This window comes from Trachurus japonicus, chromosome 23 (genome assembly GCF_045865225.1).
Source record: "Trachurus japonicus isolate A0001 chromosome 23, Traja_1.0".
Lineage (NCBI taxonomy): Eukaryota > Metazoa > Chordata > Actinopteri > Carangiformes > Carangidae > Trachurus > Trachurus japonicus.
In genome coordinates this window covers 7,411,166-7,426,415 of record NC_140929.1, presented here as the reverse complement: position 1 = coordinate 7,426,415, position 15,250 = coordinate 7,411,166, and the positions used below count along the sequence as shown (strand labels likewise).

At 42.5% G+C, this 15,250-nt stretch overlaps 1 protein-coding gene across 1 annotated transcript in view; it reads left to right on the top strand.

Moving 5' to 3' along the window:
• The window catches only part of LOC146962455 (fatty acyl-CoA reductase 1), a 61,737-nt gene that overhangs the window by 38,124 nt on the left and 8,363 nt on the right, over positions 1 to 15,250 (top strand). The window contains exons 3-6 of the mRNA XM_085769117.1: positions 2,784 to 2,959; positions 9,041 to 9,220; positions 11,041 to 11,218; positions 14,561 to 14,605. Of these exons, the coding sequence (XP_085625243.1) occupies positions 2,784 to 2,959; positions 9,041 to 9,220; positions 11,041 to 11,218; positions 14,561 to 14,605 (579 nt within the window). The remainder of the gene's footprint in view (positions 1 to 2,783; positions 2,960 to 9,040; positions 9,221 to 11,040; positions 11,219 to 14,560; positions 14,606 to 15,250) is intronic.

The following is a 15,250-nucleotide window of genomic DNA, read 5'->3' as shown; positions in this document are numbered from 1 at the left end:
CGGTTAGTCAGGGGTGGTTTGTTTTCGTCGCCAGGCTCCACACCCTCAAGAGGAAGTTGAAGCGAGGTCATCGGATGACATCAGAGTCGGCAGCAGCAGCAGCAGCAGCAGCTCGGTGAACCGCACAGTAAAGAGGGAACAGTGTGTGCAAGGGAAACACATCAAGAGTTGGTGTTTTTGGGAAGATGTTTGCGAGACGCCTCCTCTTCGTCTTCGTCTTCATCCGCTGCTGCTGCTGCTGCCGCTGCTGCTGCTCTGTGCAGACTGATGGTCTCTGTTACTGCCAGCTGTTTGCCTCGAGCACAGGGAGCACACACACACTATTATTTCTGCATTACGTAATAACAGCAGCAGCAGCAGCAGCAGCAGCGCTACCACCGCTACCATGCAGGAAATATATTGCACTGGCTTGGGTTATGACTTTACAGCAGCACTTGTGCCTAATATGGGCAGCGAGGTGCATTTGGAGAAGAGGAGAGAGGAGAGAGGAGAAGAATAACAAAGAGGAGAGGGAGGGATGAACATAAACAGCTGTTTGAAGCTGTTTAATTCAACGTCTGTGTCTGTCCTCCTCCTGCTTACTAGGACAGCTCACACACACACACAAACACACACACACAGAGCAGCAATTTCATAACAGAGATCACACACTCTGATGCCAGTCCCTTCACTTCCCCTCACACTCACTCTCTTCTTCTTTACACTCCTGCCATCTCTTCCCATGTATGTGTAAACTGTCTCTGTGCAGAGGGAATGTCGGCCCTCCCGATTGGAGCTGCACGGAGAAACGAAACGCATGATGCAACACCACATCCCCCCCCATTCCCATCCCCATTCCCATTCCCACCCCTCCTCCTCCTGCTGCCTTTTTGGTCGGCGTCGCCCGATGCAGAGCAGCGAGTGTCGGGGGGCTGAGTCAGACATGAGCTGGTAAATCTAGACGAGAGTTCACTTAATCCTCCTCCATGTTGGAATGCGCGCAGCTCGGAGCACAGCAAACAGCAGAGTAAACAGGTGGAGCGATATCACACGTACGCGGCTTTGTGTCGGGTTACACGTTATCACATTTTTTGTCAATTGAATGTGGAATATGTGGTGCGCGAGTGCACTGTGTGTGTGTGTGTGTCAGTCACGCACACTTGTCATCACAGTTGCCAGTTTGTAAAGAGTGGTTCGGCTTTTCAGGAACAAGCTGTGACTGAGTGCTGATCAAACATTACAGAGCTGCACGCTTCAATCAATCAATATAATCCTAATTACATTATACAAATCACAGGAGCTGCAGTTTATTGATTTAAAGGTGAAATATATATAAATATTTGAACATTGTCTGCATTGTTGGCAGCAAAACACCTCGGCCTGTTAATCATATCGTCCAGATTTATTTGTTTGGGGCAAGACTCAACAAAAATCTCAATGAAGATGCAAAAATAATCATTTCAGCTGCAATCGTAATCACAATATCTGTTTAAATGATCACAATCGGACTCAGTTTTTCACATTTTTTGGTTGTTATTGCTATAAATTCTCTGTTTTGTTGGTTGTGAGCTGGAGTTTGAACTTGTCGCCTTGTTTTATCCACATGATTTCCAGTCAACGGTGAAAAATGAGAAACTAATTTGATTCGCTGTTCATAGTTCTTGTGCTTTTTACGCTTTGATTCCACTGAACAGAGGCTCAAATGTTCGGTTTGACGTTACACACACACACACTCACACACTGTGTACACAAGCATTCTTGAACAAGGAGAGTAGCCCTCTGGTATTACTCAACAACTGTGTGTGTGTTCGCTTTGTTCAGTCGGACGTTTATCAGGAGACACACCTACGTCTGATTCCTGAGTCGAGCTCATTGGTCCGTGGCCGTGGCCCCGCCCCCTCTCTCACACCTGCAGCCGTCGTATTAAAGTGCAAATATTGACACAGGCCTCTTTTTCCTTTAGATCTGTAAATAATAGAGCGGCTAATTGGCCAGAGGTCGGGTCATTTATTGACTAATTGTCTTTGTTCTGATCCAACGACTCGAACCTAAACGAGGCTTTGACCTCAAGCGTTTTTCTTTTTTCTTTTTTCTCCACGTATTTGTCAAGAGAACATTTTACTGGAGGAAACTGACTCACTGTGTCCACACTGTTGGTTTCCAGCAGCAGATAACGGACGTTTCATTTACATTGTAAAAAAAAAAGTTTTCTTATAGTGTTAAAGGGATAGTTCAACACTTTTGCAAATTGGCCCATTGCCATAATCCCTATAGTTTTAGCAGTAGGTTCGTTACCTTTAATTAACGGTGCAAGCTATCTTTAGAACGGCGGAGCAGAGCCGTGAGCTGCTCAGAGCTACGCTACGGAGGCTAATGGGATTTCTTGGTTTCCCTCATCAAACTCATCAAATACACAATCCAACAAGTCCAAAACGCTCTGGTGGACAAGTTGTGACCTGCACATTCACCACGCTATGAGATAATAACAGAACGTTACGAGACAGAGTTGTTTTCGAGGAAAACGCAGAGACTGCTTGACGAAAAACGGCCCCGACGGGAAAGCGCATCAGTGGTTTTGCATGAATTTACCTCGAAAACAACTCTGAAGGGATACGTTTGACATTTTCTCTTTTTTCTTTTCTTTTTCATTTCTTTGTCCTGCTTTTCCAGAGTTGGTCCGTCGACACTTGAGTCAGTTTTTCTTGTCGCCCTTCAGCCTCCAGCTCTGGTTCCAGACGGCCGGCATTTAACTTATTAGTTTATTTCATATGTTTGTGTGTTTTTTCTGTTTTTTCTGTCTGCAGCTGTTCGACCGTGTGCGGGAGGACAACCCCGACTTCCACCAGAAAATCATCCCCATCAGCAGCGAGCTGACGCAGCCCGGTCTGGCCATCAGCCCCGAGGACGTGGAGAAGCTCACCGGCTGCATCAACATCGTCTTCCACTGCGCCGCCACCATCCGCTTCGACGAGCCGCTCAAGTGAGGATCACATGACTTTAATTTATGCACAAAAACACAAACACACACTCACGCTCCTCTCTTCAACATCTCTTTCTTACATAAACACAAAACCTGCTCTTTAGCGCAGACAGTTTAGCTTCATCGTGTTCTGGTTCTGTGGAGCAGGAGCTTCCTGTTGTTGTGAGGACAGGCTGCACGGGTTTATTGATCTGCAGCAGAGAGGAGCAGGAAGAGGAGGAAGAGGAGGAGGAGAACATGAAGTTAATGTCGGTCAATACACACCTCCCTCTGTTCAGTGTGTGAGATCAGAGCAGGAGAAGCTGAGATCAGGAAGTGGTCATGATGAGACATGTGGAGGTTCCCATGAGTTCAGATCAACTTTGGAGCAGGTTGTCCACTAATCAGAAGGTCGGTGGTTCAATCCCCGGCTCCTCCGGTACACACAAAGTGTCCTTGGGCAAAATAGTAAACCTAAGATGCTGGAGAAGAGCTTTGTGAAATTCCCATCAGTCTCATATACAGAGATGAAACACAGGAGCTCATTAGTACAGGGGCTAGATATCACTATTTTGATATTGTCACATGGTGTTGTGTTTCCTGAGGTTTACCTGGACTTGAGATAATAGTCAATGGCATCATATTAATGAAGTCTTGGGTCAAAAATTTTACAAAAGAGGTTTTTATTTCAAGAAATCCAGAAGTAGACTGACTGTACTTATTTTAAATAACCTGTAAAAAGTTGTAATATTGATTTTTTACAAACCCTGACATTATATTCCAACTTCATCTCACTATGAATATTCATAACGTAACATTAGCTGAGTTTTTACAGTGTCTTTTTTTTCGTTGTGTTTTTGTTGAACATCGTACCTCCTCCATATCAATCAATCAATCAATCAATCAATCAATCAATCAATCAATCAATCAATCAATCAATCAATCAATCAATCAATCAATCAATCAATCAATCAATCAATCAATCAATCAATCACACTTTATTTGTCCCCAAGGGGCAGTTTAAAAGGCATAAAGAGCAGCATTAGAACAAACAAGACATCACACAACATAAAAACATTCACAAAGTGCTTCAGTTAAAAAATTCTAGCAGCTGTCAATTTCAAAAGGATCTTTAGTATTTTGTCGCCGTCTTATTTGGGTTTTGGGTTGACATTAGGTACGGCAACAACCACATGGACAAACAACGTTACAGTTGAGTTTGTCGACGCTAAACCTAATTTATCTGTATGACATTCAGTTCAAAGAAACTTAAATGACACAGGAAACAAACATTTACATTAACAAAGCAACTGTGCAAAGAAAGATATTCTAGTTATTTTGTTTGGTGTTGCTGACTATTTACTTTAATGTGAATTTATTTGGTAATGAGCATTTTTTCAGGGTCAGACCGAAGATTTCTAGATTTTAAGAATCAGTTTGTTAAAATAAGGGGAATAAATTAATATATTAAAGCTGGAAACACATTTAGCTCAGCGCTCCTCTCCTCTGTGTGTTAAACCCTGTGAGAGCAGCAGCAGCAGCAGCAGCAGCTCGTTTCATTAACGGCTCAGAGCAGCTAATAAATAATGATCCATGATGATGACAGAGGAGGTGGTGGTGGTCGACTGATCCCAGGTCAGCTCTCGCCCTCTGTTAGCAGCTCGCCGTGCCGCCTCGGTTTCACCCGCTGACGGATAATGAAGCTGCTGCAGAGAGAGAGAGAGAGAGATTTTGATGAGAGTGAATCAATTAGCTGAGCTGCGGTGGTGAACGCTGGTCTGAGGTCAGTGTGTCAGAGCGCCGCGCTGACGCTGAGCCGACAACCAGCCGCTAGAACTGTGTTAAAGCTGCACGTTTAAGACCAGAAAGACGGATAAATGTTGTTTTTACAGCAGCAGAACATCATGTAGGAAGATAAATGTTAAATAAACTAAATAAAAGTAAAGATTCAGTGATTTTTTTTTATTTTAAATGTAAAGAAAATTGAACAGGATTTGGTTGGAGGCTCGAAAAGGAGCCTTGGACTCAGTGACACCGAGACTCATGTAAATATAATATTTTATTTATAGAGTTTTTTTGACATCGAGTCGTTTAAAAAAAACAAGTGAAGGTTCAAGGAAACACAGGTAATTTAATTCAAACATTAGAGACGGCTACAAATAAAAAAGATCATCATCAGTTTGAGTTTTCATCAGGAATAAAGGAGGGTGAGTGGTGTTTGAGCAGCATGTTTGTATCAAAGCCGCTGTTAGTGAGTGTGTCTGTGTGTGTGTGTGTGGGAGTGTGATAATGGACAATAACAGGAAGCTGTTTTGATCATTTGTGTCTAATAAATACAAAACAGAGGAAACAGGACGCGGAGTGCCTCAAAGAGGGAATGGAGAATAAAGTGCAGAGAAGAATAATGTGTGAGTGTGTCTGTGTGAATGTGTGAATGTGTGTGTGTGTGTGTGGGCCTGTTGTGTTTTATCTGATGCTGCGTTTTACATATTAGTCAAATATTTACTGTATCTGACAGTTGTACTACTTTTTGGAGGCGGGACTTAGGTCTGAGTGACAGCTCAGTCAGGATAAAAGCTTTTCTGTCTCTCTGGTCGACCTTCCTCCTGTTTCTTTTATTTATTCCTCCCCTCCACTCCTTCTCTCCCATCGTTCCTCTCGTCTGTCGAGCTGCAGCCTTGCGACCAGAGCGGCGATATAAATCACTGGACTACAGCGTCTGTGTTAAAGGTTCGATCCCCCTGCAGGTTGTCGTCGTTCAAACTCAAAGGACGGTTCCTGTTTATTCAAAGATTATTCTGATGGTTTTATTCTCCTGTCTCTTAATATTTACATCACACAGTGAAGTGTTTCACTGAAACTGCTCCTGTCGCCCCACTGGAAGAAATAATCATGATAAATAAGTTATAAATACGTTATTAAGACATGCAGATTGATTTTAATATGAAGCTTGCTGGACCTGAAGACGTTCAATTATCTGTTTTATTGAGGAAAACTGATCTGAAAAATGTTGTTAACACTCAAATCTACATAATGTTTGACCCAGATTTAGAACGACTGGTTGAGATTAGAGATTATTAAAGGGATAGTTCAACATTTTGGCAAATTGGCCCGTTGCCATAATCCCTACAGTCATAGCAGTAGGTTCATTACCTTTAATTGTCGGTGCAAGCTGTTTTTAGAACAGCGGAGCAGAGCGGTGAGCTGCTCAGAGCTACGCTACAGAGGCTAATGGGATTTCTTGGTTTCCCTCATCAAATACTCAATCCAACCACTCCAAAACGCTCTGGTGGACAAGTTGTGACCTGCACATTCACCACACTATGAGATAATAACGGAACATTACCAGACAGAGTTGTTTTAGAGGCAAATACATGCAAAAGCGCTGATGCACGTTCCCGTCGGGGGCAGTTTTTCGGCAAGCAGTCTCTGCATTTGCCTCTAAAACAACTCCATCTCTCCCCCTAACCAAGAAATCCCATGAGCCTCCGTAGCGTAGCTCTGAGCAGCTCACGGCTCTGCTCCACCGTTCTAAAAATAGCTTGCACCGACAATTAAAGGTAACAATACTCCTAAAACTATAGGGATGATGGCAATGGGCCAATTTGCCAAAATGTTGAACTGTCCCTTTAAATGCCCACATGCAATAATTAGTTAATTTAGTGAGTCTAAAATTATCTTCAGAAATGATAGTTGGAGTGAAAACGTGTTTTAAGGTGGAATTGTCGGATCAGATCAGATGATTCATGATGACAGAGACAGACTGACGGACGATGACTCGGCTGCAGGAAAGAACCGCAGCGTCCATCTTTGTCCTTCTGTCAGGACGCCCAGCATATGGTCCCAGGAGGTGGTGGAAGATGACACGCCTACACACACAGACACACACACACACACACAGACACACACACCGAAGAACGCATCCTCTAAAATCCACCTTCACACACACACACACAGACACACACACCTCCTCCTCTCCGTGTTCCTCGCTGCCGCTAACAAGCTGCCACCACCGGACAACATCTGATTCATGCCAGCGGAGCCGTCGCCCACAACACCACCGACACACACACACACACACACACACACACACACACACACACACACACACACACACACACACACTCTGTCACACATACACACCTCACAACTCCACCCACACACACACTCACACAGCAGCAGTGTGTGTGTGTGTCCTGCAGTGTCTGGTTAACACTGACCCTCGGTTTTTTCTTACCGTCGCCTCGAGCTCAGTGGATACAGACCCCCTGTGTGTGTGTGTGTGTGTGTGTGTGTGTCTGTGTGTGCGTGTGTGTTATTTTTTTACCATTATTTCTTTGGGAAACAGTTTTTGTTATTGACCTTCTTCAAACTTGGCTCAAACATCCACTCGGACCAGACGGTGAACGACCCGGTCACTGTGACCTCACACACACACAGTTTCAGTTTTATGAATGAAACAACTCTCTAGTTCCTTTTCCTTTGTATTTTTCTTCTCTCTCACACACACACACACACACACACACACACACACACACACTTTCAGGATTAGTTTTGATTTCTGCTCCGTATGGTTTTATCTCATGTCTTTAGGTTTCCTCCTCACACACTGACGGAGGCTATGAAAACAAAGTGTTTCATTATTCATTGGAGTATTTTGACCTCTTTTTTGCTTGTTGTTTTAATTTAACCCTCCTGTTATCCTCCTGTGTCAAGGGAAAGAAGAAGAAGGAAGGATGCAAGGAAAGAAAGAAAGAATGTGTAGGGGAACAGATTGGGTCAAGAAAGGAAGAAGAAGGAAGGAAGGATCAAAAAGGGATGGTGGAAAAGGAGAAGGGAGACAGGAAGTAAGGAAAGAAGACTTGGAAAGATTGGTTCAGGGAAGGAAGAAGGAAGGACCAAGGGAAAGAAAGGAGGAAGGAAGTGAAAAGGATGGTAGGAGGAAAGGAAGAAAGAAAGGAAATAACGATGGAGAAAGGAAAGGAGAGGAAGGAGGGAGGTAAGGAGGACGGATGGAGGGAGAGAAGGAAAGGAGGAAAGAAGGACCAGTCAAAACAGAGTTAGGGGACAACAGGAGGGTTAATTCACATTTCCAAGAGTTTACAGCAGAGCTGCACCGAGGCTCTTTGGAATAATAGAAGTTTTTTATTGTTAAACAGTAAAATGATCTCCAACACGTGTTTATCACAAGTGTTTGAACCATATTTGAGGGATCATTGCAAAATAATGTTTATATGAACATGAGGAATATCAGCTGATTAATCCATCATCTGGACATAGTAACTTCCTAATATCAGTTTCAACATCGGCCTCAACGCTCCCACATCAGTCGCTCCCGTGTCTTGACGTCTATTGATGACATTTCTGGAGAAATCAGAGACGCTCGGTTTGTTTTGCTAATGAGGAATCCTGCAGAACGATCATGTCGGTCGCTGCGATAGGTCAAAATCATAAATATGACTCAGTCGGGTTTATTATCTGAAGAAGAGAAGATTAAATCGTCCAGAAATAAACTTGAGTTTATAAGGAAACCACAAAGTGTCATCCAGTGACGGAGAGCGTTATCATCTAACTCTACAGCTGTGTCTGCAACCAGCCAGAGAGTGAGATTGAAGACGCCATAGCGCGACCATGGCCTCGGCATGTTCCTCAGAGAGAAAATAGGGCAGATAACTGTCACTATGACACAGAGGGATTGACCATTAACTACACAAACTATCTATAGGGAAGTGAAATTATTCTCTAACAAGGAGGGGATGATTCACCAGGAGAGAGGAGCAGATGTTCCCAGATGTTTTCTTTTTGTGTGTATGCGTGTGTGTGTCCGTGTTTCCTCGTCCCGTTCAGATTCCTCCAAGTCTACAAAACTAACTGTGATCTGAATGAAACACTTAGACGTCGGCAAAAAAACACAAACGCTCTCGCATGCAAACAGAGATATTAGAAGTCTGAATACACACACAGATTTCCTCAAAGCCTTTTCTTCTCTTTCCTACACACATTTAATCTCAATCTCAAGCACAAACACGCCATTCATTCTCACACACACACCCATACACTAGTCTCTGTTTAACTCTCTGTCTGTCTCTCTCTGTCCTGCAGACACGCCCTGCAGCTGAATGTAATCGCCACGCAGCAGCTCCTCAGCCTGGCCCAGCAGATGCACCACCTCGAGGCCTTCATTCACATCTCCACCGCCTATGCAAACTGCAACCGCAAGCACATCGATGAGATCATCTACCCGCCGCCCGTCGAGCCCAAGAAGCTCATCGAGTCTCTAGAGTGAGTGAGTGAGTGAGTGGATGAGCGGCGGCTGGTTGTTGTGGTTGTTGTTTTGTGCCTCGGGGACTCGGACTCCTGGATTCACTCAGGGTCGAGGACCGTGTCACTGACGGCTGCTAATGAGCTGAAAGTGAACGTGACATGACACACCTGGGCTGACAGGTGATGTGGACAACCAGCACTCACACTGGACGAGTTTGGGGGAACATATTTAACTAAAATTGTTTTTTAAAATGAATAAACATGATCAAGTTTATAGATTTTCTACCTTGGAAAAAGCAAAATTACCTAAAACTGTGACCAAAGTTTGATCTCGACAGCTTCTGGCTCCAGATCACTGCTCACATTGATGATGATGATGATGATGATGATGATGTGACATTATTATTTATTTATTTATTTGATTAGGACATTGCATATTAATCAACATGTCAGCCACAGCATCAATGTAAATATGCCAGAGTTAGCATAGTTGCTAATTCACATCCGTTGTCCTAAGGCAAGTCATAACATACAAACAATATACCAAAAATACAGTTTTACACAAAAAATAGGTCCCAATTCACATGAATTCACATTAAGAGTCCATATAGAAAACTACAAAGACAAAAAGTTACATATGTAAGATCAATTAGATCAATTAGATCAATGACAAAACTTCAGAACATGAAACTCTGCTCGTCCACCCTTAGATGTTACTGAATTCAACTTTTACTTGTTAAATTAAGGATGAAGTGTGTTAGGGAGGAATTTGTGGTGATGCCGGTGAAGAAGAAGAAGTACCAGAGTCCTGTATGTCTTATGCTGAAGGAGTTTATTTAGGCTCGATCGAGGAGAACAGAAGAGTCGTCAACACAGCATAAGTGCATGAATCCACCTCAGTTCTAAGGGTCAAACAGCAAAGCTCAGATTCTTATACTAGAAATGGGCCGAGACAGCAAAAGGGAGATGTGTTAACATCCAATTGGCTATAGTGCATAAACATGAAGATAAGGATTCACACCAGCTAAGTGTCATCCAGTGACGGAGAGCGTTATCCTCTGACTCTACAGCTGTGTCTGCAACCAGCCAGAGAGTCAGATTGAAGACGCCAAACAGCGACCATGGCCTTGGTATGTTCCTCAGAGAGAAAGTAGGGCAGATAACTGACCCCGGCAGTAATCTAACAAAGTCTTCTAATTCATAGCTCTCCACTATAACACAGAGGGATTGACCATTAACTACACAAACTATCTATCTATCTATCTGGAAGTGAAATTATTCTCTAACAAAGTGGGAGTTCACTTTCAGTGTTCGCTCTCTTCACTTTCAGACGTGAGGAGTGAAGTAAAGCTCAGGGCGGGTTTATACACATTACTGTACTACTTATCTCAAGAATGATTTACTTTTAGTTTATATAATTTAATTATTTTGTCAGACGTTAAAACTTTGAAAATCTTCTGTTGATTCTGGACTAAAACAACACCTTACTGAATCCAAATGAAAAGAAGAGTTTGATAAAGATCTTCTAATGGAGGCAGAACACACAACAAGTGATGTGTGTGTGTGCAACTTTTCAAAGTGTAAAAACGTGTTTCCTTCCTTGACAGGAAGAAAAACACAATTTTTATTTGTAAATTTGCGACATTAAACTTCTAAAAAATGTTTTAAAAGGTCTAAAAATTCATGCCCCATCTCTTCCAAAAAGGCAAAAGTAAAAATATAAGATGCTAAGATTATAAAATACAGTCTCATAAATTAAATTGCACTCTTCTATCTTCTATGTCTAAACCTTCTGTGTCTAAACCTAAAACTCTTGTGTATCCTCTTCCTGTCGTCAGGTGGATGGACGACGGCATCGTGCGCGACATCACGCCGCGGCTCATCGGCGACCGGCCCAACACCTACACCTACACCAAAGCCCTGGCCGAGTACGTGGTGCAGCAGGAGCAGGACAAGCTCAACATCGGCATCATCAGGCCCTCGATAGTGGGGGCCAGCTGGCAGGAGCCCTTCTCTGTGAGTCGACACACTCTCACACAAACACAAAGATGATGATGAACATGAGGACAGTCGTCACTCTGGTTCATGTGTTTTTTTTTTATATACATATAGAAAACATAGAAATAACAATGACCAAAGCAATAGCAAATAATGTAAAAGTGTACTATACAACAAAACAATCAAAAGATAAGGGAGGCTGCGTTCACCCAGCAGCGCTCTGACACTGAGTCGCTGCTTCTCCCAGCCGCCCGACAGAAAGGCAGAAGGTTTCTGTCCCGCCACCCAGAGACATCGGTGGTGGGTTCGTTCCCCTTCTTATACGTTTGAAGAAAAAACAAAACAAAAACAAACAAAAAAACAATCAAAAGATGATAAATAGATAAATAAATAATAATAATACAAATAAAACTGCAGTAACAGAAGTTAATAAAACCAAAAAAAATTGCTGAAAAAGCAGCAGTAGTGATGATCTTCAGGTCATCCTTGATTTGATCCTTCATTTTCATCCTCCAAAAAGGGTTTCCATACTTTCACAAACAGTTTTCTTTTCCCTCTAACAGTATATGTAAGTCTTTCTAACGCAAGATATGTTGCAATCTCCTTCAACCATAACTTTACAGACATCGATTTTCCAGAAAAGAGCGATCAGTCTTCTAGCTCGAAGAAGCCTGAAATCAATCAATACTGACTGTTTAGATTTGACGACCAAGGATACAAGGAATGTTCTTACCCGCCATCTGGGAAGACTCTGGTTCCTGTTAATCAACATGTTACACACTCATGACTGACCCGCTCACCCCCTCCCCACCCTCCACCTTGTGTCGTCCTGTGACAGTAAAACGAATGGAAATAAGATATTGATCGATGTAATCCTGCACGGGTCAATAACCGCTCCCCTGTGGGCTTTATCTTAAGTGGCCTGGGATTAAAGCAAATTGGTTAATATGTTCACCGAGCCCACGTCAATCCACCTGAACAGCTGCAGAAATAAGACGCCGCCGTGGACTGAATGTCTAAGAGCGGGACATCCAGAGGAGAGAGAGAGAGAGGGACTACTGTAGTTCATCATCTTAAAGGGATAGTTCAACATTTTAGCAAACTGGCCCATTGCCATAATCCAAAATAGTTTTAGGAGTAGGTTTGTTACCTTTAATTGTCGGTGCAAGCTATTTTCAGAACGGCGGAGTTGTTTTTGGGGCAAATGCAGAGACTGCTTGCTGAAAAACTGCCCCCGATCAGCAGTTTTGCATGAATTTGCCTCGAAAACAACGCTGTCTCGTAACGTTCTGTTATTATCTCATAGTGTGGTGAATGTGAAGGTCACAACTGAGCGTTTTGGAGTTGTTGGATTGTGTATTTGATGAGTTTGATGAGGGAAACCAAGAAATCCCATTAGCCTCCGTAGCGTAGCTCTGAGCAGCTCACGGTTCTGCTCCGCCGTTCTAAAAATAGCTTGCACCGACAATTAAAGGTAACGAACCTACTGCTATGACTATAGGGATTATGGCAATGGGCCAATTTGCCAAAATGTTGAACTATCCCTTTAAAATTATGAACTACAGTTTGCCAAAACAGTTTATTTCTGGAATGTTGAACTATGTATATACTATACTATAAGGTAAAGGTGATCAGCTAAAGGCATGATCAATAATATTTCATCCATAGACATTACAGTATGATTTTTTTTAAAAAGCTTCACTTATCGTGGAGCAGCGAGAAATGAGATGAGTGTGTGTGTGTGTGTGTGTGTGTGTGTGTGTGGTGGGGGGGCATGAGGCAAAAATGCTGCAATTTGTGTAAGAAATCAGAAACATTTCAAAGTCAAAGCGGAGAACATGGTTTAGTTTCAGTCGTCTCTGATGAAACAAAAAGAAAAAGAAAAAATCATCATAAATCTGCTGAGAAGTGACAGAAACAGACGCTTCAGTGACTCCTCCAGGTTTTAGGCTTTTTAGGTTTTTGTCAGAATCAGTGACGTTTGTCGGGAGCTGATTCAGGAAACTGTGTGAAGTCACAGTCACAATGTGAATATTGGCTATAAATCACCTGTAAATGAGGCTGTGGGCTTCAAACCTGAGCTCCTCCCCTTTTATTTGTCTTGCGAAGTCAAACACCAGACAACATTTGTTCATTCCAGCTTCTCAGGTGTCAGTATTTGCTCTTTTCTTTCTGAGAAGTTAAGAAGTTAAATTTGTGCTGCAAATATTAGTCCATGTACAGAAATGAGGTGCAGACCATAACCATATCACCTCCCTTTAGATAATGCGTGTTTTCCGACTTTTTTCATTAATATATAAAATGTAGGAATTGTAAAATAAAATTCCTGTGGCATCTTTAAGTATTTTTTTAAGGCGATTTTATGTTTTTATTAGAAAGAAGCAGTGGAGGAAGGCAGGAAATGTAAAGACAGAGAGAGTGGAGGGACAGCAGGAAATGGTCTGATCAACTATAAGTCAAACCGGAGACTCGGCGCTCGGAGCATTTAAGCCTCCAACCCTTCACCTCCTCCTGCTCTTCCTCCTCCTGCTCCTCCTCCTCTGTCTGAGTGAAAACTATATCATGTTAAAAGCTCCAGGAAAAAAAAAAAAACCTTTAAAGACGATGATGAGTTTTTATTTTTTTACGTCTCTGTGGAGATGATGCTGCAGAAATCCACCCAGCAGAGTGAGGAGGACACTGGTTTATCTGGTATCAGGAAACATGGAGGCCGTGTGTGTGTGTGTCTGTGTGTGTGTGTGTGTGTCTGGGCTCCTGGCTGCGAGCTCGACCTTCAGACGTGAGCTCGGCCTGGCAGCGACTCCTCAAACAGCCTCACAGTCTCACACACTTGGCACACACTGTTTGTATTAACGTGTGGTGTGTTCATAACCACAGTGTTTTTTTTATGTCTCTGTGTGTTTCCTCCTTTAACCCTCACACCGTGGGGCTGTGACCTTTGACCCCTGTGGGTTCGGGGGTTATCTTGGTCTCGGCCTCTTCATCTTTATCTCAACCAGAGTTTATTATTAGACTCAACCTTCACCACATCTCGGTGCTGCTGCTGCTGCTGCTGCTGCTGCTGCTGCTGCTGCTGCTGCTGCTGCTGCTGCTGCTGCTGCTGCTGCTGCTGGACTCTATAACCAGTGGCTTCATCCATTTTTAATGGAGCCTAATTGAAGTCGACTGTCGCTGCCACACACACGCACACACACACACACACACGTCTGTGCTCCCACCACAGGAAGTAACATAAACCTGACGATCAGCTGGTTCATGTAAACACACCGACCACACACACACACACTCACACACACACACACACATGTTGATGGTGAAGTTGTGTGTAACAGCGTCTCTGTTGTTGTTTTTTCTCCTCAGGGCTGGATCGACAACTTCAACGGGCCGAGCGGCGTCTTCATCGCTGTGAGTACTAACTCTACAACGTGTCTTTTTGAAGATTATTGAACCAATATTATTGATTATTAACAACTATTATTTGACAAATTAGCTGCTAAACACCTGAATTTGGGATAAACAAAGTATATATGTGTCTTTTTTTAAAGGAAAGGAAAGGAAAGGAAAGCACAGTCTATATTTTAAGCTTTATTTTATGTTTTCCTTATCATTAATTCCCCTTACGGTGTAATCTATATATTTTCAGCTTTACCTTTACAATGCAATTATAAAAATAAAGAGAAGGTGAGAACAGTGTGTGAATTATTGCAAAGAAAAACAAAAAACTTAAAATGATTACAAGAGGCAAGAGGCAAGAGGATTAAATAAACTTGAAAAAAAGAGTCTGTTTCCTTTCCCTCTGGTTTACATTTTATTTGGGAAATAATGAAATAAAAAACAAAACCAGAATACAAAATCTGTGTCTAACTTAAACACACACTAAAAAGATGATGATTGCACAGTTTGCACACTTAATAAACCCTCCTCTCTGTCTGCTCAGTATTTTATATATGAAGATAAAGTTCGGAAAATTGGTAATTTAAAAAGGTTTTTTGTGATAAAACAAGAGGAAAAATAATAAAGGACAAGAAATATCCACTTTTTGAGTGCAGA